The sequence below is a fragment of the Aulonocara stuartgranti genome (assembly GCF_965226115.1).
Source record: "Aulonocara stuartgranti genome assembly, chromosome: 2".
Taxonomy (NCBI): Eukaryota; Metazoa; Chordata; class Actinopteri; order Cichliformes; family Cichlidae; genus Aulonocara; species Aulonocara stuartgranti.
In genome coordinates this window covers 14,089,629-14,115,642 of record NC_138940.1, presented here as the reverse complement: position 1 = coordinate 14,115,642, position 26,014 = coordinate 14,089,629, and the positions used below count along the sequence as shown (strand labels likewise).

Genomic DNA, 26,014 nt, shown 5'->3' with positions numbered 1-26,014 from the left:
GGGCTTTTTTTTTGTGTGTTTATCTTTATTGTATATATGTATTCTTACACAGTGTATCTGTTACCATGCATCCAAGCATTGTCTTTTTGTTTACATCTGTGGGTGTGTACAACATATATTTCTTATCGTTAATAAGGTTCCAGTGGACCATCTACAGGAATAAACAGCCTACACTGAGTACTAAAAGTAAACATCTGCACTGCTGCAGTTTTACTTGAAGAACTGGGTCTTTGCTTTTTATAACGTGGTCTCACACACTCACTCACAGAAGCACACTCACCAAAGACACTGAAAATCTAAATAAATCTAAAAATATTTGACCTTAGAAGTGGAGTACTTGTAAAACACAATAGATTCGTGCACAGGATGTCAGTTTTTACCACTGGCAGATTGTACTTCACCCAGTTTTTCGCACGAGGGTCTTGGTTGTATATTGGTAACTGGTACCATTACCGTTGCATGCATTTCTGAGAATGAAAGTTAATTTGTCTTCTACTCTTTAAGTATTTTTCCAAAGTAATCCATGGTTCCATCCACTGCAACTGAAAGAAGGCTGGTTGCAGTGTCTAAAGGGCCACAACTGTGTCCTAGTGCTGGAACCACTAATTTGAATGGTTATTCATCAATTATTCTCAATTGTTGTATCTCCTGAGGTTTGAAGAGATAGAAATCCTTTGTTGTTACACAACTAAAAGCTACCTGTGAAAACTTCTTTGTCATCCTGATGTGTTCTTGCAAGTTCAGTGCATAGAAGCTTTCGAGCAGTGTGGAATCCATTGATGTTTTAAAGGCAAGCAGCCAACAGGAGGAGGGCTGAAGTGTTTAGGTAATTAGTGTGTTAAGTTGCATGCTCACTTTGCTACTGTAGTCCATCATAATTACTTTGAATGCACTTGTTATTTGTGCCCCTTGCTTATATATGGAAGACCGGATCAGCATAACTCACAAGCAAAATATTAGAGTTTAAGCTGCTGATTCAAAATATTACATAACTAGATGAATTATTATGGAGTGTTTGGTCATGTCTATAAGATGAAAGAGCACAAAGGCAAGGTAAGGTTGATGTTGACATCTCTAAAACCAACATATCTTTTTTTTTTCAAGTGCTGTCAAAGCAGGCATGTTGGTTACACTGTGGATTGTGATTATTAAGATAATGGTGTCACTAGAAAAGACCTTGATATTTTATTTGAAGCATGTGTCAATAACAATATCCTGCCTCCCTTATTTTCAAACAAATGTCAGATTTCCTCTGGGCACCCTGACCTGGAAAATCTGCCCGTTCTAGCCACTTTGATGCCTCAGCAAACCTGGCAATGAAATGAATGCCTCAGGGCACATCATCACAAAACTGTGCATATGTCCATTCTAAATGAGCTACACTAGCTTTCAAGATTCTATGCCCAGAGGCACAAAATACAAAAATATCCAATCTGAAAAAAAGGATCCAAAAAATGTGTTTGAAAGGTAGTAATGCACGTAGCAGTAGAGATATTTGCACCTACTTTGATTAAATTATGGCCCACCCATAGTGGGTGCAATTGAGAGCTATTAAAACAATTACACAGATTAGTAAGCATCTTCTTTCTTTAGAGAAAAAAAGAGTTCCCTTCTACCATTAAAATGAAAGGTTGGTCATTTTAAGAAGTATTCCACATAATGCTTTCAAGGTTCAAGGTTCTTTATTTGTCACATGCATAGTTATACAAGTATAACACACAGTGAAATGTAGCCTGACACGCTCCTCGACGTGTGCCAAAATGGGGGGGGGGTAGAGGAAGAACATTATATATATATATATATATATATATATATATATATATATATATATATATATATATATATATATAGTATATACATTGGGTGAATGTGCAGTAGTAGCAGCAAGCAGGTGAATTCTGTACATTAATATGAATGGACATCTGACTATTTTACAGAATAGACAATATAAACATATTTAAAATTAAAGGAATTTGGAATGTACATTGTGCCTGGGTTTAGAGTGTCTGGAAGAGAGTCAATTATGGATGATGTGAGAGGCCGGGTGTGTGTGTTTAGGGCCCGGATGGCTTGGGGATAGAAGCTCCTCTTGAGTCTCTCTGTCCTTGCCCGGATGATGCGGAACCTTCTACCAGATTGCAGAAGAACAGTTTGTTGCCAGGATGGGAGGATGGGACGGGTCCTTCAGTATCTGCGCTGCTCTACTCCGGCATCTCCTGGTGTAGGTGTCCTGAAGCGGGGGGAGAGCAATCCTGCAGCAGCGTTCTGCTGTACGGATCACTCTCTGGAGAGCTTTTTGGTCCTTCACACAGCTGTTCCCAAACCACGATGTCATGTTCTGTGTGAGGATGCTCTCCACAGCGCCTGTATAGAAAATCCTGAGAATCTTTGGAGAGACCCTGAACTTCCTCAGTTGTCGTAGGTGATACAGGCGCTGCCTAGCCTTTTTGGTCTGGACCTGAATGTGGGCAGCCCATGTCAGGTCTGAGGAGATGTGGACACCAAGATACTTGAAGGACTGCACCCTCTCCACTGGAGCTCCATTGATGATAATGGGCTTGTAGTCTGTGTGCTGACTCCTTCTGAAGTCCACCACCAGCTCCTTGGTCTTGCCGACGTTCAGCTGGAGGTGGTTGTCCTGGCACCATGATGCCAGATTCTTCACTTCATCCATGTAGGCCGCCTCATCGTTGTTGGAGATGGCACCCAACACCACTGTATCGTTAGCAAACTTTACAATGGTGTTGGAGCCATGGGTGGCCACACAGTCTGAAGTGTAGAGGGAGTAGAGCAGTGACGAGAGGACACATCCCTGAGGTGCTCCTGTGTTGATGGTGATGCTGTTAGAGATGCATCTACCCACCCTCACCACCTGAGTTCTGCCAGTGAGGAAGTCCAACACCCATGCACACAGACGGCTGTTAAGTCCCAGATCCCTGAGCTTTGTGAACAGTCTGCAGGGCACTATTGTGTTAAACGCTGAACTGTAATCAACAAACAGCATTCGCACATAGTTACCCTGTTTCTTGTCCAATAATGCTTTGTTTCTGCTTCTAGTAGGTTTTCCTGCCATCAACCATTAATATAAAATTATTTTCATAAAGTATATTTGTATACTCGTATGAGTCAATTTTCTATTTTGGCATTGATTTGTACGATGTTTGTTGTATGACATTTGTTGTATGCTTATCCTTGTATGCTCCCTGTATTTGATGTGTTCTATAGTAAACAAACAGAAGATTTGGCCACTGATTAAGGAGTAAAAGCACAAAGTGCTTAGATGCATCAAAATGCATCTAAATTGTTTTGAAAAACTGGTGTTAAAAAGTATCTTAGTTTATTTCTAGGTACCAAAGGACATTAATGTACCTCTTTGTTCTCAAACCCAACCCAGCGACAGATGTACTAAAGTAGATGGAAGGAAAATGGAACAAAAAGGAAGCAATAAAGTAGCTTGTCTACGGGAAGACAGAAAAGTCATGAAAGAGCAGAAAAACAAACTAAAAGGGACAAAAGGAAACAATAATGCAGAGTTATGATGGTGATGATACATTAGTCAGAGGCTGAATTGGAGCTTTCCATTATGCTTTGACCACCTTGGGGATCTGGCAAACATGGAATCTATACATCCAAAAGTAGGGAAATTGGAGACAGAAAATGCTGAAGAAGCAAATATTGAATCTCAAATGTCTGCCTGTCCAAATTGGCTGTTCTGTTCTGGATGTCACTCTTTATTGGCTCAGATTAGTTCTCCACATTGTGAACAATCCTCTCATGTCACCTATGGTTTCCCCGATCTTTATTTATCAATCACATCTAACTGGCTTTGGATCATGTTATGCCAACCTTTGCATCAAAATGCATTTAAACCAGCGGCCTCCAAGTTGTTTGGTACCAGGCCATGAGAGTTGAGGCTTAGGTCTGAAATTTATGGTTTCCAGGGTTTTTATCGTTTTTTTTATCATTATTTTTTATCATTAACTTGGTTTCCCTGGATCTTTTCCCATGTGTTATGAATAAATCTTCTTTTTTTTGGTACCGGTACTGATTTTATTTTGTTGTATTTATCCGCGACACCTTAAAGCCCAGTCCGTGAACATATTGTCGGACATAAACTGGTCCGTAGCGCAGAAAAGGTTAGGGACTAAGCAATTGTGTTGCCTGGCGTGGCACAGAAGTGGTTTTACATTAATTTTAAGAGCTCAAAATGACATAGGTGGCAATTCTAGCTAAAAGTGGTCATATCTTTTTTGGTTTTTGAGCCCATGGACCCAAAAATTCTGTATTTGACAAATAAACCAATTTTAGGAAAAGCCTGGAAATATGAGATGATGGACTTTTATTATAACTGTCAGATTTAATACCGTGGTGATTCAGTACTCAAGTGTGGGACCCTACGGTGGCCCCTAGAGACAAAGCACGTACAAACTCCAAAACACTTGCAAACTCCAAAACACATGCAAACTCCAAAACACTTGCAAACTAAAAAACACATGCAAACTCCAAAACACGTACAAACTCCAAAACACTTGCAAAATCCAAAACACTTGCAAACTCAAAAACACATGCAAATTCCAAAACACAACGGAAGTGCTCCAGGACGCTAGGGGCAGTGTTGAGCTCGATTTGCAAAATAAACGGCAAGTTTGTCTGTATGGGACGGTCTAGTCTCCGTCGCGCTTCCCAGGTTGCCTAGCAACCATGATACTATTAGAGCACTTCGCTCTTGCTCTGCAGGCCTACTTGTTGTTCCTAGAGTATTTAAAAGTAGAATGGGAGGCAGAGCCTTCAGTTTTCAGGCCCCTCTTCTGTGGAACCAGCTTCCAGTTTGGATTCGGGAGACAGACACTATCTCTACTTTTAAGATTAGGCTTAAAACTTTCCTTTTTGCTAAAGCATATAGTTAGGGCTGGACCAGGTGACCCTGAATCCTCCCTTAGTTGTGCTGCAATAAACGTAGGCTGCCGGGGGATTCCCATGATGCATTGAGTTTTTCCTTTCCAGTCACCTTTCTCACTCACTATGTATTAACAGACCTCTCTGCATTGAATCATATCTGTTATTAACCTCTGTCTCTCTTCCACAGCATGTCTTTTATCCTGTCTTCCTTCTCTCACCCCAACCGGTCGCAGCAGATGGCCGCCCCTCCCTGAGCCTGGTTCTGCCGGAGGTTTCTTCCTGTTAAAAGGGAGTTTTTCCTTCCCACTGTTGCCAAAGTGCTTGCTCATAGGGGGTCATATGATTGTTGGGTTTTTTTCTCTGTATCTATGAAGCGCCTTGAGGCGACTTATGTTGTGATTTGGCGCTATATAAATAAAATTGAATTGAATTGAATTGAATGCTATGACCTGTCTCTAGACAGGTTGTAACATTGGACAAAGCTGAACAGAAAGACAGCACAGAGGCACTGATTTGGTCACATCTTCTGTATAATCACAGTTTCAGAGATGCTTAAGTTAAACAAGGGGGAAACTGGCCCAAAGGATAAAACAGGGGCAACATAACAGGTGATAGGAAACTGTTCTCTGGTTAAAAGGATTTTAGTCAGTTGGACTTCTCTGATCACTGTGGAATCTGCTTTGTCTGTTTTACACTTGTTTTACATGCTGGATTGAGACTGTGGTCGCACTGGTCTGGGACCCTTTTTACAAGCTGAAAACTTTGATTTATGTACTGTTGGTTCAGTGGACTTCAGTGGCTATTAAGTCTGTTAGTGCTATCAGTTACAGCTGGCAGGAGGACTGGGAAGGTCAAATGTAATGGCGTTGTCAGTGAAGAGAGCCAATAATGTTTAGACAGAGTAATGACACACACACACACACACACACACACACAAATGGAATATATGTTCCATTATGAAACAGGTGAATAATTTTTCCCTTTCATCAAATATTCATAGAGAAATTACTGCTAGATCTAAAGTGAAGGACTACGTGGGATCTTTTTAGCTGATGTATAAGGAAACATTGGATGACAATAGGGCGTCTCAGCCAAATATATGCGGAAGTTCTGGAATTATAGCTTACACTGGTCAGTCTTGTTTCCTGTAAATCCTAACACTTTCTGTTTCAAAGAGGTTGAATTCAGACTACCCAGGAATCCACATGGTAGGATTTGTAAAGAATTTATTCGTAAATTAGGGTGGAAAATAAGTATTTGGTCACCTCAAACAAGGAAAATCTCTGGCTCTCACAGACCTGTAACGTCTTCTGTAAGAAGCTTTTCTGTCCCCCACTCGTTACCTGTATGAATGGCACCTGTTTGAACTCATCATCTGTATAAAAGACACCTGTCCACAGCCTCAAACAGTCAGACTCCAAACTCCGCCATGGCCAAGACCAAAGAGCTTTCGAAGGACACCAGGAAAAGTATTGTAGACCTGCACCAGACTGGGAAGAGTGAATCTACAATAGGCAAGCAGCTTGGTGTGAAAAAATCAACTGTGGGAGCAATCATCAGAAAATGGAAGACATACAAGACCACTGATAATCTCCCTCGATCTGGGGCTCCACGCAAGATCTCATCCCGTGGGGTCAAAATGATCATGAGAACGGTGAGCAAAGATCCCAGAACCCCACGGGGGGACCTGGTGAATGACCTGCAGAGAGCTGGGACCAAAGTAACAAAGGTCACCATCAGTAACACACTACAACGGCAGGGAATCAAATCCCGCAGTGCCAGACGTGTCCCGCTGCTGAAGCCAGTGCATGTCCAGGCCCGTCTGAAGTTTGCCAGAGAGCACATGGATGATACAGCAGAGGATTGGGAGAATGTCATGTGGTCAGATGAAACCAAAGTAGAACTTTTTGGTATAAACTCAACTCGTCGTGTTTGGAGGAAGAAGAATACTGAGTTGCATCCCAAGAACACCATACCTACTGTGAAGCATGGGGGTGGAAACATCATGCTATGGGGCTGTTTTTCTGCCAAGGGGACAGGACGACTGATCCGTGTTAAGGACAGAATGAATGGGGCCATGTATCGTGAGATTTTGAGCCAAAACCTCCTTCCATCAGTGAGAACTTTGAAGATGAAACGAGGCTGGGTCTTCCAACATGACAATGATCCGAAACACACCGCCCGGGCAACAAAGGAGCGGCTCCGTAAGAAGCATTTGAAAGTCCTGGAGTGGCCTAGCCAGTCTCCAGACCTCAACCCCATAGAAAATCTGTGGCGGGAGTTGAAAGTCCGTGTTGCTCGGCGACAGCCCCAAAACATCACTGCTCTCGAGAAGATCTGCATGGAGGAATGGGCCAAAATACCAGCTACTGTGTGTGCAAACCTGGTAAAGACCTATAGTAAACGTTTGACCTCTGTTATTGCCAACAAAGGTTATGTTACAAAGTATTGAGTTGTATTTTTGTTATTGACCAAATACTTATTTTCCACCCTGATTTACGAATAAATTCTTTACAAATCCTACCATGTGGATTCATGGATTTTTTTTTCACATTCTGTCTCTCACAGTTGAAGTGTACCTCTGGTGCAAATTACTGACCTCTGTCATCATTTTAGGTGGGGAACTTGCACAATCTGTGGCTGACTAAATACTTTTTTGCCCCACTGTATATGGATAGCTCCTTGGAGCCTTTTGCCTCCCAACTGCTTACAGCCTGCCATTCCTCCACAACCACAAATCCTTACAATCTTACTCATCTGGTCTGTCTTCTGTATCATGATCTGCAGCAAGTGTTCAGTAAAGAAAAAACTCCCTACCATCTCCTTACCAACTCATCATTGGACGACTGTGGCATCCACCTAGACTTGTAGTCAAGACCGCCTAATCCGAGACCAAGACAAGACCAAGACCAGAGGGTATCGAGACCAAGACAAGACCAAGACAAGACCAAGACAAAAGTCTGTCGAGACCAAGATGAGACCAAGAAAGTGGTCTCGAGACCGGTCTCGAGACCAAGACCGGTCTCGAGACATCCAACTCTAGTCAGCAACCACATAAATATGCCCATTAACCCTTTGAAGCCGGTCGGAGCTGTAATAATGTGAATTATTGTTTACAAGATGGTTTGTTCCACAATAGAGTGTGTTGCTGCACGGACGTTTTAGAGTGTCACACAAGTAAGGATTGTTAGGCTGTATGTTGCTGTTGTACATGGCAGAGGACCAATCTGAGTCGCATGACTTGTTAATAAAACTTACTACCCCGTTGGGTAGGAAATAGATATTCTGGAGTCTGTCGTGAATGAGACCAGAATATAACATGGTGGCAGCGGAGCGGGCAGCGGAGCGGACAGCGGAGCAAGCTGCACGGCTGGAGTAAACCCCCGAGAGACGCCTGTCGGAGCGGTGAGCAACTAGCGGCTAATCGAGTTAGCACCGCCGCGAGGCATGGAGGGCCTTAAATCGCCGCCGACGCTGGTATTGGACTCCAGTAACCTATCACGGACATGGAAGACCTGGAGGGACGAGTTTATGCTCTATGTGGAGCTGACCATGGACTCAGACGGCGAACAGAAAAAAGTAAGCTTGTTCAGTTATCTCGTTGGTGAGAGCGGCAGGGAGCTGCTAGACACGCTAATGGGCGACACGGCGAGAGATCGGTGGACAGTTAAGGACATTATTGAGAAGTTTGACAATCATTGCAATCCTGTAGTTAATGAAACTGTGGAGCGTTATCGGTTCTTCACAAGAAACCAAGGCGCCAGTGAGACAATCGACAGCTATGTGACGGAGTTAAAGCTGCTGACAAAAACGTGCAATTTTGGAGTAATAAGGGACTCACTGATTCGTGACAGGATTGTATGTGGACTTCACAACCCGAGTTTGAGGGAGAGACTGCTGCGTGAGAAAAACATGACACTGGATGCATGCATACAGCACTGCAGAGCCGCGGAGCTGTCGCGGGAAAACAGCAAAACCATTTCGGGAGCTGCAGTGGAGGAGGTGCATGCTGTGCGTGGAGCTGCGCGCCAGAAACGGATCGGCGACGCAGTGGACTGTAAGTTTTGTGGCAGAACACATGAAAAAAAGAAAGAAAAATGTCCAGCATACAGGAAGAAATGTAAAAAGTGTGGCAGAGAAAACCACTTTGCAGTTAAATGCATGGCACATTCAGAGCAGAAGAGAAGGACGAATGTACACAACGTGACAGCATGTGACAGCATCAAATCACTAGAAGAAGCCTACGCGTCCCACCAAGATCAGGAAACATTGAACAAAATACGCAAAACAAAACTAGAATTAAATGAGATAATTGATAAAAAAAACAAAATTCTTAGTACAAAGACTACGCCTACAAAATTACGAACATGGTAATAAATCCGGTCAATTTCTAGCAAACCAGCTAAAAATAAATAAAGAAAAAACAACTATATGTGCTGTTCAAGATTCATCTGGGAACACATTATATGAACCGATACAAATAAACAACATTTTCAGGGATTTCTATAAAACGTTGTATTCACCACAAATAAACCCATCTAAAAAAGAAATTGATCAGTTTTTGGACAACATAACTCTTCCAAAATTATTGGACAATCAAGCAATGGCACTGGATTCACCACTGACACCAGGTGAACTCCAGGAAGCCCTGATAAGTATGCACAATAATAAGGCTCCAGGTCCAGATGGCTTTCCTGCAGAATTCTACAAAGAATTCTGGTCGATTCTAGCACCAGTTTTCTACAGAACGTTGTTGGAAATTAAAGAAAAGGGCAGACTTCCATCAAATATGAATTCTGCAAACATTAATCTCCTGCTAAAACCAGGCAAAGACCCTGTATATCCCTCAAGCTATCGTCCAATATCCCTTATAAATGTAGACCTTAAAATAATCTGCAAAGCTCTCTCAAAGAGACTGGAGAAAATAACCCCCCTCTTAATTCATCCTGACCAAACTGGTTTCATAAAAGGTAGGCACTCATCAACAAATACACGTAGATTACTTAATTTGATAGACTACTCATACAGTAAAAACCTAGAAACTACAATATTCTCTTTAGACGCAGAAAAAGCATTTGACAGAGTTAACTGGAAATTTCTATTTGCAACTTTACACAAATTTGGTTTTGGATCCTCTTTCATAAACTGGTTAAAAATATTATATAATTCCCCAACAGCTTGTGTTAGAACAAATGACCAGACATCCTCCAGCTTCTGTCTCTTGAGGGGCACCAGGCAGGGATGCCCACTCTCCCCTTCACTATTTGCAATTTTTATTGAACCACTAGCAGCAGCAATTAGACAGAATTCAGTAATTAAGGGCATAAAATGCAAGAACGTGGAACATAAAATCAGCCTTTATGCGGATGATGTGTTACTCTTTCTCCAAAATTCACAAACCAATATCTCTGGGGTGATTGAATTGATAAACTCTTTTGCAAGAATATCAGATTACTCAATTAACTGGTCAAAATCTACAGTCCTACCGATTAATTGCTCCTTCCATAATTCCTCTTCTACACCGCTGCAATCGGGAAATATAAAATATTTAGGTATTAATGTTTCTCCCAAGCTTGCAGATCTAACTAAATTAAACCATATCCCACTTTTAAAGAAGGTAGAAGATGATCTGGCTAGATGGAAATGTCTACCCATATCACTCATGGGAAGGGTTGCCGCTATAAAAATGATGGTCTTACCAAAAATAAATTATTTATTCTCAATGATCCCAACTAAACCGCCACAAGATTGGTTCAGATCTCTAGATTCATGTATGTCCAAATTCCTTTGGAAAAATAAACCCCCACGTATAAGCTTAAAAACACTATGTTAGGTTTGTAGCATAAACCTATTCGCTGGAACGTTAAGACAATATAATTACACTGCAAGCAAGACGCAAGTAGGCAAACTTCTTCATGGTACTCGTGCACGGGAGAGAACCAGACAAACGCCGTTCCTTCGCTTGACCCCAGTAGCTCTCGTCCGTCCTCCCATACACTGTCCTTTTATTGAGGTTACATGAATATGCATAGGTTCATTAACATACCGACGTCTACATACAAACAAAGAGTACCTTGCCTGTGTGTGTGTGTGTGTGTGTGTGTGTGTGTGTGTGTGTGTGTGTGTGTGTGTGTTGCTGATCAAAGGGTCAAACATCCTTGGTCAGGAAGAGGGTAGACTAGACCCCCCCCCGGTGAGGAAGTCCAGCAGTTCATCTAAACAGAAAAGCACTTAGACTAGAACAGACGTAGCTACGTTAATCCTACCATAAAACAATTAAAACAAGATGCGACCTCTTCCCGTGCTCCCAGGATGTAGGTGTGCATTCTAGTGTGGAATGCACACCAAGCCTCTGTAGCCTGTTAAAGATCACACAACTTATCACTACACAATTGATTATACACCTCTAAGCATCTATGGTTAAATATTTCTAAGCATAAATGACAATCAACAATACAAACTCTAACATTCCCCCGTTTTTGACCTTTATGCCTGAAAAGTTCCCAGGTATGAATACCTCATGTCTGACAGTTTCAATGCAAACATTTTTTTACTCAGCATATGTCAAATCACCCTAAATTACTGTAAAAGTTACACAGTTTAATAAATGTATTAGCAGTTACCCCATTCATTGAGCTCATCTCATGGCAAACTGCATCTTACGAGCAAACAAAGAAATTGTTAATTTAATAGTAAAAATAAAAAAGTAACATTTTCAAAAACATCTCAGCTTGGTGGTGCTTCCTCCGGGTGTGCAAATCACATGTCTCTCTGCAGAGTGGTTTGAGTTCTGCAGGGCGTCATGAATGTCTCTTCTAGTTGTTTCGTTGTCCATAGGACCAGAGTCCAAATGTATGTAGAATAAACATTCAAACATACCAGTTAGTTTTGTTGTTTGTCAACATGGGTCTCAGCTATTTCCAAAGCTGCAGACCTCTCAGCACTCTAGTTTTATGGCCTCCCATCACCTCACTTCAGGCCTTCATCCTGCGAGGGGGATATTTATGACTCCTTCATTGTCCACGCTCTGCAGAGAAACACCTCTGTGGAAAGGGTGCAGGGTTCAGTTGTCTTACTGCTGTTATGATCCCAGCAGCCTTCAGAGTGTCATCGTATGCACAGTATAGTGGCACAGCATTAGGTGATGTTCATAGGAAATTGCTGTCATCACCACCATAGCTTCTGGTTCCTGTGCTTTCATAGAATCATGATGTCATCCCCGAACTCCTTCTGCGCTGTCGATGGAGCCCTCATCCCTCGAGTTTTCATATCCCAACGCTGCTGAAGATTTAAGGCAGAGCACGTCGTACACCTTAATTGTCTTTCTCAGCGTCAATATTGAATGTTTCATTTTATTTAACATCTTGCTGTGGGAAGTCTCCTCTTGATCTCCTGGAAGCTTAGTAGCACAGCTCTCTGTGTGATGTCTGCTGTGCTGAAGATGATCTCTGATCCTCCTGAAGCCTCTCTCCCATCTTGTGGACGATCCTCTCCTCTATTTTGCAGGCAGTTTCATGGTCCTTGCTGTGGCTCCAAGGTCTGATCTCATGATGGGCCCCAACCAGCTTGACCTTTGACCTCAACCACTGCCTGGCTGTCAGCTATGCCTGGAATGGTTCACGCTTCTCACTGGGCCTCTGAAGATTTCTCAGGAGATTACTGCTGCACCTGTATTTCCTTGCTAAGAAGAAAAACTTCTATTTGGAGAGCATGTCAACAATCATCAAACCACATTCTTTAGTTCAGTGAACTTCACTTATAGGCCATCAAAGCCTCATCTGAACATGGATGCACCACTTGCATAGGTTTAATATTTGTAAATAAACGGCTAATCACACAAATCACTGCAACAATAATAAAAAACATTGTTTAATGTTAATCCTTGCACTCCACCTCTTGACGCATGGACATTCCCATGCGTCAACTCACCAAACCTGGATCCCTGTCTTAAAGAAAAAGATTAGCTAGATCATGTCCCAGGCAACATCAGGGCATCTCCTCTGGAGTAGCTCCGTAACCCTGCAATAAAAGATGTTAGCGTGTGTTGCATATTAAGTTTGCTTAACACCTGGCTCTCCCAGGAGCCTGCATACACACCATCACGGCCTGGAAAGCAAAAGCTGGAAGTGAAATCAAACTTCATACCTGTAAACAATTGTATCATAAGAGTAATAAGCATTCAACATCAGCAAGACAAGTGTCATGTGCAGGTTTTCTCAAATCAGTAACTACAACTATTACCCTAATTCACCTCAGACATGGATTATCCCATGTACTCTGTTAACATTAATGTAATCAGTGACTTCTCTTAAGCAAAGTCACTCCACTCATATATTATTATTATGGGTTCAAAAGTGGCCAGCAAATGAGCCCATAATAAACTATTCCATAAATACCGTAATCTCTTATTTGTTTTACCCATGTCACTTGTCCGCTTCAGCTGAATCTACCACAGCATTCTCAAAGAAACAAACATTAGCAATACACATTGACTGTAGTCAGACGGAGGTCAGACACAGGTCAACGGATTCTAGAGGTGCCATAAAACACCATAAAGTTAACACTCGCTGTGGAAACAGTAACACTGGTCTCATCACAGTATGTCTCAAACTATATTAATTTCTCCATCAACATATGCCTGTAACTACAGTTTTCTTCACACATAAACCCAGAAATCTTGTAGTAGAGAAACATTAGCCAGTATTCCTATAAATCACATGATCAAACACATGAAGAACCGTAATGCTGTAAAAACGAAAATGCAAATGTTAGCGCTTGCGCAGGCATATGCATACTTTGTCACAGCTATCTCTGTGAGCACACAAGCTAGTGAATGACACACACATAGTAAATTCACAGACACAGAAAATGGCATTTAAAATGTTAAATCATCACGCAACCTCGAGTGTTGCTGTCATCTTCCTGCTTCTGTAAAGGGAAGCACACACAGACTCATCTGCACCCCTGCCAGGCGGGGGTCAACTTCACACAGTCGTGTTACATCAGTAAAGTCTTGTCAGCTTTTGTCAGCTTTTACCAGTCAGTCAGTTTGTTTTCCTTTCACTCACTCATTCATGCATTCATTCTTTCTTTCTTTGCTGATAGTGGAACCTATCGTCGCATTTAGTTTCCACTCTCAGCAAAATGACGTCATTTCAAAAAGAAAAAGAAGAACTTTAGTTTGGATTACATCGCTGAATCCTTTTGGACTGGGACTGTCATTTAATAATTGTCCCAAATAAGTGGCTTTCTCCAGAGTCCATTTAAATGTGGAGAACTCACTTGGCACAATTTTCTCGACGACGTGTAGCGCTTTTAATTCCCGACGTGCAGATCTGCTTAAAGAACAAAGATTATCAAACAAAACTTTCAGTGCACTGTGAAAGTATCAAAATAAAAAGGCCTTGTTAAGTCATGACACAAGCTCCTCATCTCAGGAGGGTAAATCATACCATTAGCATGGTTCATCATACCATCATACTAATCGGCAGGCTCAACTTCACAACAAAAGAAAAATCATCAGCTAGATTCACTCCAAATCAACCATCAGCTGCACAACACACAACATAATCCTAATGTCTTATTAGCTATGAGTTTAATTACCAGGTCTGTGCTCTTCACTCATTTAGGCCACAGATCTATTTTATTCAATTTTCCTTTTCCCTTCATCATAAAACATGTGACATGCTGTCATGCACTTCACAAAACAGTCTGTTCTGACGTATTCAGTGTTGTGTATCTAAATACAGGATTCACTCGCACATCAAAGCAGGAAACTCAGTGTTTTAGAGTCTCCACTCAACACACAACAACTCCAACACATCTCATTCACTCGTACTAGAATTCAGTCACCTTTCATTAATCTAAAACCAATCAACTAATTTGCATATCAGCTATTAACCCACTAAGTTGACAGGACGACAGAAAAGCATGTTCAAAATAGTATCACAAAAGACAATTTCCCTCATACAGTAAATTACTTATGCTGCCTCAATCAAGCAGGAAGCTTCTCCCAATTTACCATTTTAACACTAAATTTATTGTCTGATCACTGATTTATCAAACCAGGATTTTTTTTTTTTTTCCCACAAAAGTTAAATTGTTGTCCTGCAACTTGGAGAGTCAATTTTTTTTCTTTAGGATAAATTCAGCATTTGATAACAAGTGTCTGCTAAATTGACACTATTGTAACACTGATGAAAGATAACAAGCTAATTTTCATTACATGTGTTTGTGTTATTAGGCAGGTCTAATGCATGTCTGTGGAGCTGCATCTCCAGCAGAGCATGTTCTTAAAGCTGCCTTTCCTACACACTTCTCTGCTATTATTTAATCATTTCTTAACTAATGTGCTATGAGTCTTCATGAGTCATTTTGTGTTTGGAATTGTTAGTAGGGTTAATGCATGTTCTGCTTGTGTGTGTGTGATTTTGTATATGTTTCTATTTTCGCAATGTTTCAGACTCCGTCTCAATTTTCCAACTTAAGCAGTCAGTTTTCTTTTCCCCAGGTTTGCTAACCCAAATTTTGATTTCCCACATTAAATAATTCCTATGTGTTCTCACCTAGTCTTCTCACTCTGTTGTCCTCTCCCACTTCAACAGTCCAATAGCCGGCAGTTCTCCTTCAGCTTTGTCCTGTGTCCCACTGTCTCTTCTTGCCATTTTACTCCACAGGTGGCAAATGTCAAACTCCAACTGTTCAGTTCTCCTCAAACGTTTTCTTCACATGCACAGTGAAGTCACAGCCACTCTCACTATTGTCCTGTCCCTCCTCTGATGCGGTTGACCTTGTGCTAGTGTCTGAAGTGCTGCCGCTGCCTTCTTGGGCGACTTCTTAGCAGCTGCTGCCGGTTTCTTGGCTTTGGCCGCGGCAGGCTTCTTGGCTTTGGTCTCAGTAACCCTGTTCATCTTGAAGGATCCGGAGGCCCCGGTGCCCTTGGTCTGCACCAGAGTGCCCTTCGCCACCAGACTCTTGATGGCGGTCTTGACACGGGCCTTGTTCTTGTCCACATCGTAGCCTCCGGCAGCCAGAGCCTTCTTGAGAGCGGCCACAGACAGGCCGTTGCGCTCCTTGGAAGCGGCCACGGCTTTCACAATCAGCTCGCCCACGCTGAGGCCGACCTTCTTGGGCTTGGAAGTCATCGTCTTCTTCTTCTTGGCCTGAACCTCGGCGCAGGGCGCAGGGCGTGTTTATGATGGAGCCTTTCCCACCACAGCGCTGGCACGTTGAACGCATCATGAAGGGTCCATTTCTTTCATGTCGCTAGCCGCATGTGGCTTGCCCGAGTCACTCAGTCCTTTTTGAGCATTTCAACATGCTGCTGCCGCAGACCCTGGCCTCAGATCCAGCAAGTTTAGCGCGCTGATCTCCAAAAAAGTCCCGAAGGCCAGAAAGACATCAAATAAGTGTCTTGTGCTGAGAACTCAAACAAAAACTCCTCTTCACGCTGCCATCTTGCTCGCCCCTCCGTGAAATTCAACCAATCAGACAGGAAGATGGGTTTGCTTTCTTCTTCTGCTGCTGTTTATCCACATTGCTGCTGCTTTGCTGGGACTTTTTGTGCTCAGGACTTGCTGCTGTCTCTTTATCATGTTATTGCTTTGGAGCTGCATTCCTTATCTTCAGGGAGGAGTGAGCTCGCTTGTGAGGTTGAGAAACACATGGCACTGTAAATAAGTCAGCCAGAAACTTGGCCTGCATGTTTCCAATGATGTTAAACTATAACTTTCTTCCGACTGTTGCATGTGGAAAATTGATTCAGGTCTGCTTTTCACCTGAAAGTGACAAACTAAAACATGTTCATTATTATCATCACTGCTTAATCAACACACATCTCTCTCTCTCTCTCTCTGTCTGTGTTTGTGTGAACAATCCTTTCTTAAAAGCAGAAAATGACATTGTAGTTGTTTTTCGGCTGATCAACACAAAACCTTTTTCCTATGATTATTTCTCTTTCACTCTTTTTTTTTTTCTTCACAATAGCTGGTGGTCTGCAAAATCACCGCTCTCACTCACAATCAGAGGCAATCACTTTTGCACAGTGCACAAAAACACTGTGACGTCAGACACATTCACACTCACTTTGTCATCTGCAAAAATAAATCACATGGCTGATGATATGTGCCATGGTGATCCGTAAATATGATCACCAGTTTATTTAACTATTTTTCAACCCAACAAACAAATAAACAAAAACATGATGCTGATGTTATGAACACTCTACACACAAGTCAAGATGCAGGAAAACTGCTCATGGAAACGCTGCACACTCCAGTTATCACAGTTAACATAGCGCTGTTTCCCTCTCTTAGAGTAGTTCTCAGACAGCTCTCGATCTGATAATGTGTAGCCTGCACATCAGCTCAGAAGAGAAAAAAAAAACTGCAACGCAACATCACACAGTAGTTGCTCTGCCCACAGCGGCAAAGTCTTACACTTTCATATTCAATTCAGCTTCTCCATCACGTACTTTTAGATGTTTCATATAGGGTTCAGCATATTAGTTGTTTTCACAGATGTGCTCTATATCTCAACAATGGCTCATAATAAGACGACAGTCTTCCACACAGGTCAAGTGCCTCTATGCACTTCATTAGTTTAAATATTTATCTATATCACTTCACCTCACATGTCATCGTACTGAATTTAAGCAACCACAAGTTTAATGTAGGTTACTTTTAACAACTATCCACCTCAATGGTTTGGCACACAGGCTGTTAACATTTTGTGTCAGGAAGGGGTGGGGGGAAAGTCACCCACCAGAGCACAGCTGCTGATGTGGGCTGGCCTTTTCCACACACTCTTCAAGGCTGGTGTGTTTTCTGAAAACTTCTAACATTTGAATCTCTTCCATTTATAAGCCTGCGATTAACCGCACGGCTCAGGTCCGCGTGAAACCCGCGCGACCGCATTCGCGTGCACCCACGCAGCTGTGGAGCCTTCGCTCTCTCTCTTTTATACATAAATACTTTGTGCTGCCAGGAGCAAAGTCCAGCACAAACGTCTTTCTCCCTCTAACTCACTCTTGGTTGCTTAGAAACCCATGATAACAACAACAGTCGGTGTCACAGACCACGTGTTCTGCTCCGCACACACTCACACAACAACAACAACAAAAACGACAACGACGACAACAATGACAACAACACAAAATAGGCCTACTCCGGACTCACACCGGACCGCTCGGGACCCTGACCCAGTTGTGGGACGCTCACCCACTCGCGCGACAAAACCCAATGAAGGGACGCTCGGGACACACACCCAGGGCGATTTCAAAACCGGACACTCACCGGACGCTTGGGACCCTTGGGCGATTTAACCAAAACTTCTTTTTCGGGACACTAACCCAGTTATCGCTCCACAAAGCAGCGAACTTCTCAACGCCTCACAAAATGGCGGAGACTGCACAACGACACGGTTATAGAGTCGGCCTCTTTAAACTTACTTGGCGTTGCTTAGCGTGTAATATCAGCCTGAATCCCGCCGATCGCCATTCATCGAGGAGAAAGACAGACAGCGAATCCACAGGAACTTCCTGGCTGACGTCAGTCTTTCAGCGTGCCTCCCCCCCCTCGGTGAATGCGATCCCAGGGAGCCGGCATCGAAGGACCAATTAATGTTAGGTTTGTAGCATAAACCTATTCGCTGGAACGTTAAGACAATATAATTACACTGCAAGCAAGACGCAAGTAGGCAAACTTCTTCATGGTACTCGTGCACGGGAGAGAACCAGACAAACGCCGTTCCTTCGCTTGACCCCAGTAGCTCTCGTCCGTCCTCCCATACACTGTCCTTTTATTGAGGTTACATGAATATGCATAGGTTCATTAACATACCGACGTCTACATACAAACAAAGAGTACCTTGCCTGTGTGTGTGTGTGTGTGTGTGTGTGTGTGTGTGTGTGTGTGTGTGTTGCTGATCAAAGGGTCAAACATCCTTGGTCAGGAAGAGGGTAGACTAGACCCCCCCCCGGTGAGGAAGTCCAGCAGTTCATCTAAACAGAAAAGCACTTAGACTAGAACAGACGTAGCTACGTTAATCCTACCATAAAACAATTAAAACAAGATGCGACCTCTTCCCGTGCTCCCAGGATGTAGGTGTGCATTCTAGTGTGGAATGCACACCAAGCCTCTGTAGCCTGTTAAAGATCACACAACTTATCACTACACAATTGATTATACACCTCTAAGCATCTATGGTTAAATATTTCTAAGCATAAATGACAATCAACAATACAAACTCTAACACACTACAAAAGACCAAGGATAAAGGAGGACTAGAACTGCCTAACTTTCAGCACTACTTCTTAGCCAACAGGCTTCAGTTTATCTCAGGATGGCTAAAACACACCCTCTTAGATGAACCTTGGCTAGATGTAGAACAAGCACTCTGCAATAATCTAGAGATCTCAGACCTACCATTTATCAGCTCAAACATCCAACGACATGAATGCTTTAAAAGCATCAACATCAGCTCTTCTCTGACAGCATGGTGGGAGTTTCTAAAATTGACGGCGTCTTCATTAATCCCATGCAAACGTACACCTATCTGGAACAACCCTGACATATTACAAAACAATAATATGATAAACTTTTCAGATTGGAGTGATAAAGGAATCAAATATTTAGAACATATACTAGAAGGAACAGAATTTATTTCATTTGACGGACTAGTTACACAATATGGGATCAACAAGAAAAGATTTTTAGAATATCAACAAATTAAATCCATAGTAAAAAAGAAATTTAAACCGGGTCAAGTTGAACTACAAACACCACCAAGTGTGGTTCAATTTCTTACTCTTAAACCCCCCAAATTACTATCCAAAATATACAGAATGCTTTCTAAAACAGATGAATCAATATCACTTCCTATTGCAAAATGGGAAGCGGATTTATCAGTTAACTTAGACCTAAACTTCTGGTCTCAGATTTGCTTAAAAACCTTTCATCTAATTAGAAATCCCAGTCTTCAATTAATTCAATACAAAATATTACATAGAGTGCACTATACAGGTCATCGGATGTTCAAGATGGGCTTTACGTCTACCAACAACTGCTCACACTGCCAAACCAATTCACCGGACAATTATATCCACGCTCTTTGGTTCTGTCCACCAGTTCAGAAGTTTTGGCGCGAGATATGTGAAGACTTATCGAAGTGTCTGAAATGTAACATTCCAACTTCCCCCTTAGTGTGTTTGTTGGGCAGCTTAGATAATGTCACTTCAGAAAAGAATATAGCCCATATGGTTTTCACTGCCCTATGCATAGCCAAGAAAACAGTCCTCATGAACTGGAAAAATAAAAATAATCTTAATTCTAACCAATATAGAAATTATCTATTAGATTACATTAGTCTTGATACAGCCTCTGCCACCACATCAGATCAATTGCTCTGGGCTCCTTTGATCAGCTCCATCACCTAGTGGGGGTGGGGGGTCATAGTTTGGTCCCGCCTTCACTGTTGTGATTGGTGTGGGGGTAGGGACAGGCTTAGGGCGTCGGTGGGTTCCCCGGAGGCATCTTCCTTGGGGGGCTCAACCCGGGGTAGCGGTCATGTCCGGTTAGGGGCTCTGTTGGCTCTCAGGTGACTGTTTCCTCACGGCTGCGTGCAGCGGGGCTAGGGGAGGGTCTGTGCTGACGGACGTGGGTTACTGACCTGGTAGCCTGGCTGCCCCTGGGTGGGTCCGGGATGGGCGTGAGGTTCTGGGGGCGCTCCGTCTCTGGGCTGGGACCCGGACCGGGCCTCGGGGGCTTGGTTCCTGGTTGGTGTGTTGCCGGGGTTGTGGGCGGGTGGGCCCAGCCCTGGAGCAGGGTGCCGCCGGTGCATCGAGCCACCTGGGGGGCTCTTCAACTGGTGGGGGAGATTGTCACATCTTGCAGGAGCTTTCCTCTCCTCAGGAGCTCCCTCTGCAGGAGGGGGAGATACAGGAGAGGTGGAGGAAGATCTCAGCCTGGGTGTTTATTGTCTTATGTAGTCTGGAAGATGAGTGGATGGTGGGGTGGGTGCAGTTTTCTCTGTGGTGGGGTTGGGTGGACTGTCCCGGGCTCTGTGGGGCCGGGCGGCGCTGCTGCACTGGGCCCCGGTCTGGATGGGCCTGGGCCCCCTTTCCCTGGCGGGTCGCGGAGTGTGGGGGTGCCTACTGGGGTCAGCGGGGGAGCTGGCCCCAGGGAGGGGTCACTTGCCCCTCCCTTCCTTCCCTCCCCATCTCCAGCTGCCTCCCTCTTCCCGCTCCACCACAACCACCCACACATGCAGGGCCTTAGAGTAGGGGTATGTCACCAGGGTGCAGAGGAGGCTACCCCCCCTCTGTCCCCTTCTGGCTGCCTCTGCCTCAATTTTATCCCACAACTTAGACATTCACATTACTCACACTCTCATTACACATACATATAGGATCTTGGGGGTGGGCACGATACACGGAGTCCAAAGTACCATCAGGGTGTACACCCCACCCCTGGCATCGTTGCCCACCTCTCAATTTTAAATACACATAGACATTGAGGGCTAGCAGGAGGGACCATGCGCTTACCTGCTGCTCTCTGGCAGGTAGCTCCAAGCCCTCCTGGGTTTTAAATGCACCTTAACACTTAGACCCCCGGAGAGCAGTCATTTTGGTTTTCTACCTTAGACCCCTGCGGAGTCATCATTTTGCGTTTCTACCTTTAAAAGCCGGAGAGCAGTCAGTCAAATGCTGGAGTCGTTCATATGTATATTAGGTCGTTACCTAGGAATTCTGGAGGGAGGGGAGTGGGGGTGAGTGATTGAGGGGGTGGGGGAGTGGAGTGTTGCATGATGTCTTGGAAGCGGTTTCGTGCCATAGTTCCAATTATCTGTGGGTTTCCCAGGTTTGCTGACCAGCAGTCATTTACCGATGGAACCCTGTAAACCCCCCGCAAGATGACAATTGCAATAAATGCCATTAGTTCAGGGAGGTCCATGAACCAATGAACATGCTCCATGCACCACTCAGCAGGCCATTTGTAAATATGTGTACAAATGGTTGGTTTTTTGTACTGTTTTCATCAATAAATGTCAGCAACAAAGGACATACACCCATGTGTGTTGATTTCTCCCTAAGATGGCAAACTGAAACACTCCAAGTTGGTGACTTTTGGAGATTTGTTTCCCTGGATGATTGAGAATGCATCAAGATGAAACACAAAAGGAAGCTCACCGCTTTTGTTGCTGCCATAAATGCCATTAGTTCAGGGAGGTCCATGAACCAATGAACATGCTCCATGCACCACTCAGCAGGCCATTTGTAAATATGTGTACAAATGGTTGGTTTTTTGTACTGTTTTTATCAATAAATGTCAGCAACAAAGGACATACACCCATGTGTGTTGATTTCTCCCTAAGATGGCAAACTGAAACACTGAAACACTCCACTCCCCCACCCCCCCAATCACTCAGTGAGTGATTGAGGGGGTGGGGGAGCTGCTAAAAGCGGTGAGCTTCCTTTTGTGTTTCATCTTGATGCATTCTCAATCATCCAGGGAAACAAATCTCCAAAAGTCACCAACTTGGAGTGTTTCAGTTTGCCATCTTAGGGAGAAATCAACACACATGGGTGTATGTCCTTTGTTGCTGACATTTATTGATAAAAACAGTACAAAAAACCAACCATTTGTACACATATTTACAAATGGCCTGCTGAGTGGTGCATGGAGCAAGTTTTGGGTGGCTTGCGACCTAAAATCCAAGTACACAGATGCAAAAAAAATCAGGCCACTGTGCGATGTGTTCACTGCTACAGGTACACATGTGGTAAATGCAGACGACAGATACCGTGGCAGTGCCAGGATTGTGAGTGATTGCTGAAAATGTTGAAATGTACTCACTCACTTTTTATCATTATTTGTAAATATGTGTACAAATGGTTGGTTTTTTGTACTGTTTTCATCAATAAATGTCAGCAACAAAGGACATACACCCATGTGTGTTGATTTCTCCCTAAGATGGCAAACTGAAACACTCCACTCCCCCACCCCCTCAATCACTCACCCCCACTCCCCTCCCTCCAGAATTCCTAGGTAACGACCTAATATACATATGAACGACTCCAGCATTTGACTGACTGCTCTCCGGCTTTTAAAGGTAGAAACGCAAAATGATGACTCCGCGGTCAATTTAGCCAATTTAGCTTCCACTTCCACCATTTGACTGCTCTCGGGTTTTATAGGTAGAAAGGTAGAAGCCTGGGGATGCTAGTGTTAAAACACACATGCATCAACACTACAATGAGCGGGTGGAGGGAGGTTTGGAGTCTTCTCTCACCCCCATTCTCTGCGACCTGCTGGAGCAGGGGGGCTAGGAGGAGGAGTTGGCCGTCCGACTGCGGTCTGGAGTGTGGAGCCTTCCTGCTGCTGCGGAGTCGGGGCGGTCTGCCTCCCCCCACCGCAGGGAAAAGGGAAACACCACCTGGGTCTGGGTGCAGTTCCCCCCTCCAGGGGCGGGGGCACCTAGACCCGGTTTGTAGAGTACGCTTGGGGAGTGTGATCGTGTGTACAACGTCTCTTTATGTCTGTCTCCACGTTGGTTGAGTGTGGAGTAAGTGCATATGAGAGCATGAGGGTGGGAATGGATGTTTGTATCTGTGTGTGCCTGTATGTCTGTGTCTATATGTCAGGTTGGGTGTCAGGCGCCACCTCTCTGGGGACATCTCAGGCCCTCCAAGGTTTGGAGGCCTATCTCCCCCTACCACCACTTCCCCTGCCAGTGGCGGACCCCCTCAGACATCGGTGCGTTGGTGGTTCTTTGTGTCCGGGGATGGGCGTCCAGGTACACACCGGCTCACTCCTTGGCGGCTGCTTATCGGGGCCTGGAGCCTGGGGCTCGCTCGGGCCACTTCGGAGGTGGGGTGCCCCCGGCCTCTCGGCCTGGGGCTCGGTCACTCAGGCGCAGCTGGCTGCCGGCGGAGCTCACAGGCGCGTCACTGCAACTCCCCCTGGCTTCTGCTCCGCGGCTGCTGAGTGAGCCCTCATCTGGGACTCTCCTCAGCTCTTTCCGGGACAGTGGCGCAGCTGCCCCTCTGTTGGTCTTCCTTGGTCTCTTGTGTTCTGGGGGCCTCTGGATGTCTCGAGTTTTGATCTCCTCCACACCTGCTTCATGCCCTGGAGGACGGGGCTGTGGCCCCCCCACACCCTCTAGCAGATTATTACATGAAGGAACCTTTTAAAAAACAAAAAACAAGCGCGTCCATGCTCACAGGTGTACACACGGGTGATCACACCCACAAACTACACCCTTTTTGGCTCCTACCTCAAAGCAAACTGTGTTCTGTTGATCTTATGTGCTGCACAATAATGTTTAACATTTAGTATTTACTGTCATATTCCCATATATCATTGTGATGTTGTTTATTCTATTACTCTTGTTCTCTTCTGCTTGCTTTCTTTTTTCTTTCTCAGCAGGTGACTCAGGTGATTGATATATGCATTTTTTTTCCTCTGCCCGTTCTGTTGGTTTTTGTCTTTTGCCCTTCTCCTCTGTCCCTCTTCTCAGCTGTTTCTCTTTCCCTCTTTCTTTCTCCCCTTCTTTCCCCCAGTCAAGTCTGTCCCGTATTCAGTAAGTGAAAATAAAATAAACAATAGAAGGTGAATCAAATGGACCATTACGGCAAGGCTGGGATGGTCAGTTTGGTAAAGTAAATCTGTTGGGCATCTTTCTTTGCCTTTAGACAACAATTCTGAGGGCAAAAGAGCCAAACGGGACAGGCCAAAAAAAAAAAAAAAAAAAAAAAAGAGAGTGATGAGTATGAGGATGTTCTCTGTGCTACAGAGGCAGACACACATGCTTCAACTACAAAGAACATGACAAAGTGAGAGGCACTCAACTCTTTGCAGGCATGCTGATGGGCAAAGAGATTGTAAATTTTCAGATTGACTGTGGTGCCAGTTGTAATGTAATGCCAATCCACATGCTAAGCCCGAACACACAGTTGGAGGACACACAGACAGTGTTGATGATGTACAACAAAAGTAAGATAAAGCCGTTGGGAAAATGCAAAGTTAAGCTACGTAACCCAAGAAATCAGAAACTGTATCGGTTGGAGTTTCAAGTGGTTGACAAAGACTGTAAAGTACCACTGCTGGGCAAGAGAGCCAGCGAAGCCATGAAACTCATAAAAGTACACTATGAAAACATCTTGAAACTGGACAGCATCGTTACTTCAGAGCACCCAACAGCCAATGAGTGGAACATGGATCAGATTAAAACAGAGTATGCCGATGTCTTCACGGGAGATGGCTGTTTGGAGGGAGAGTTAAGGCTCGAGGTGGATGAAACTGTGAAACCAGTGCAGTTACCAAAACGGCGTGTCCCTATTGCAATGATAAAGCCGTTAAAAAAGGAGCTTCAAGATCTTCAGCGCAGAGGGATCATTACACCAGTAGAATGCAGCACAGACTGGATCAGTGGGATGGTTGTGGTCCAAAAGCAGAGTGGGGATTTAAGAGTGTGCATAGATCCAAAACCCTTAAACAAAGCCCTACAACGGAGCCACTTCCCATTGCCCACCATTGAGGACATTTTGCCAGATCTGTCAAAGGCTAAAGTGTTCTCTGTCTGCGATGTGAAGAGTGGATTCTGGCACGTGAAACTGGAGGAGGAGTCGAGCTACCTAACAACATTTTCGACTCCATTTGGACGCTACAGATGGCTGAGGATGCCAATGGGGATAAGCCCAGCTCCGGAAGTGTTCCAGAGGAAGCTCACACAAGCTTTGGATGGACTGGCAGGGATCTACATCATTGCAGATGATGTGCTGATCACGGGTCAGGGGGACACAGATGCTGAAGCAGTACGTGACCATGACGAGAAGTTGAGACAGTTTTTGACCCGTTGCAGGCAGAAAAACATTAAGTTGAACGCAGACAAGTTCAAACTTAAACAGAAGGAGACTACGTACATTGGACATCAGCTGACATGCAACGGTCTGAAAATAGACCCAGAGAAGGTTAGGGCTATAGAAAAAATGCCCAGACCTACAGACGTGAAGGCAGTACAGAGACTGTTAGGTATGGTGAACTACTTAGCAAAGTTTTGCCCACATCTGTCTGACCATTGCGACTTACTGAGACAACTGACACACAAAGACAGTGAG

The 26,014-nt window shown here is 44.0% G+C and overlaps 1 protein-coding gene and 1 long non-coding RNA gene across 2 annotated transcripts in view; one reads left to right on the top strand and one right to left on the bottom strand.

The window, feature by feature from the left end:
- The window catches only part of LOC309717595, a 33,931-nt gene that overhangs the window by 3,385 nt on the left and 4,532 nt on the right, over window positions 1-26,014 (top strand). The gene's annotated exons all lie outside the window — the stretch shown is intronic.
- LOC309717400 (histone H1-like) overlaps window positions 10,809-26,014 on the bottom strand; it is a 186,606-nt gene continuing 171,400 nt past the window's right edge. Inside the window, exon 2 of the mRNA XM_082551941.1 lies at window positions 10,809-16,222. Within this exon, the coding sequence (XP_082408067.1) occupies window positions 15,624-16,043 (420 nt within the window). The 5' untranslated portion in view covers window positions 16,044-16,222 and the 3' untranslated portion in view covers window positions 10,809-15,623. The remainder of the gene's footprint in view (window positions 16,223-26,014) is intronic.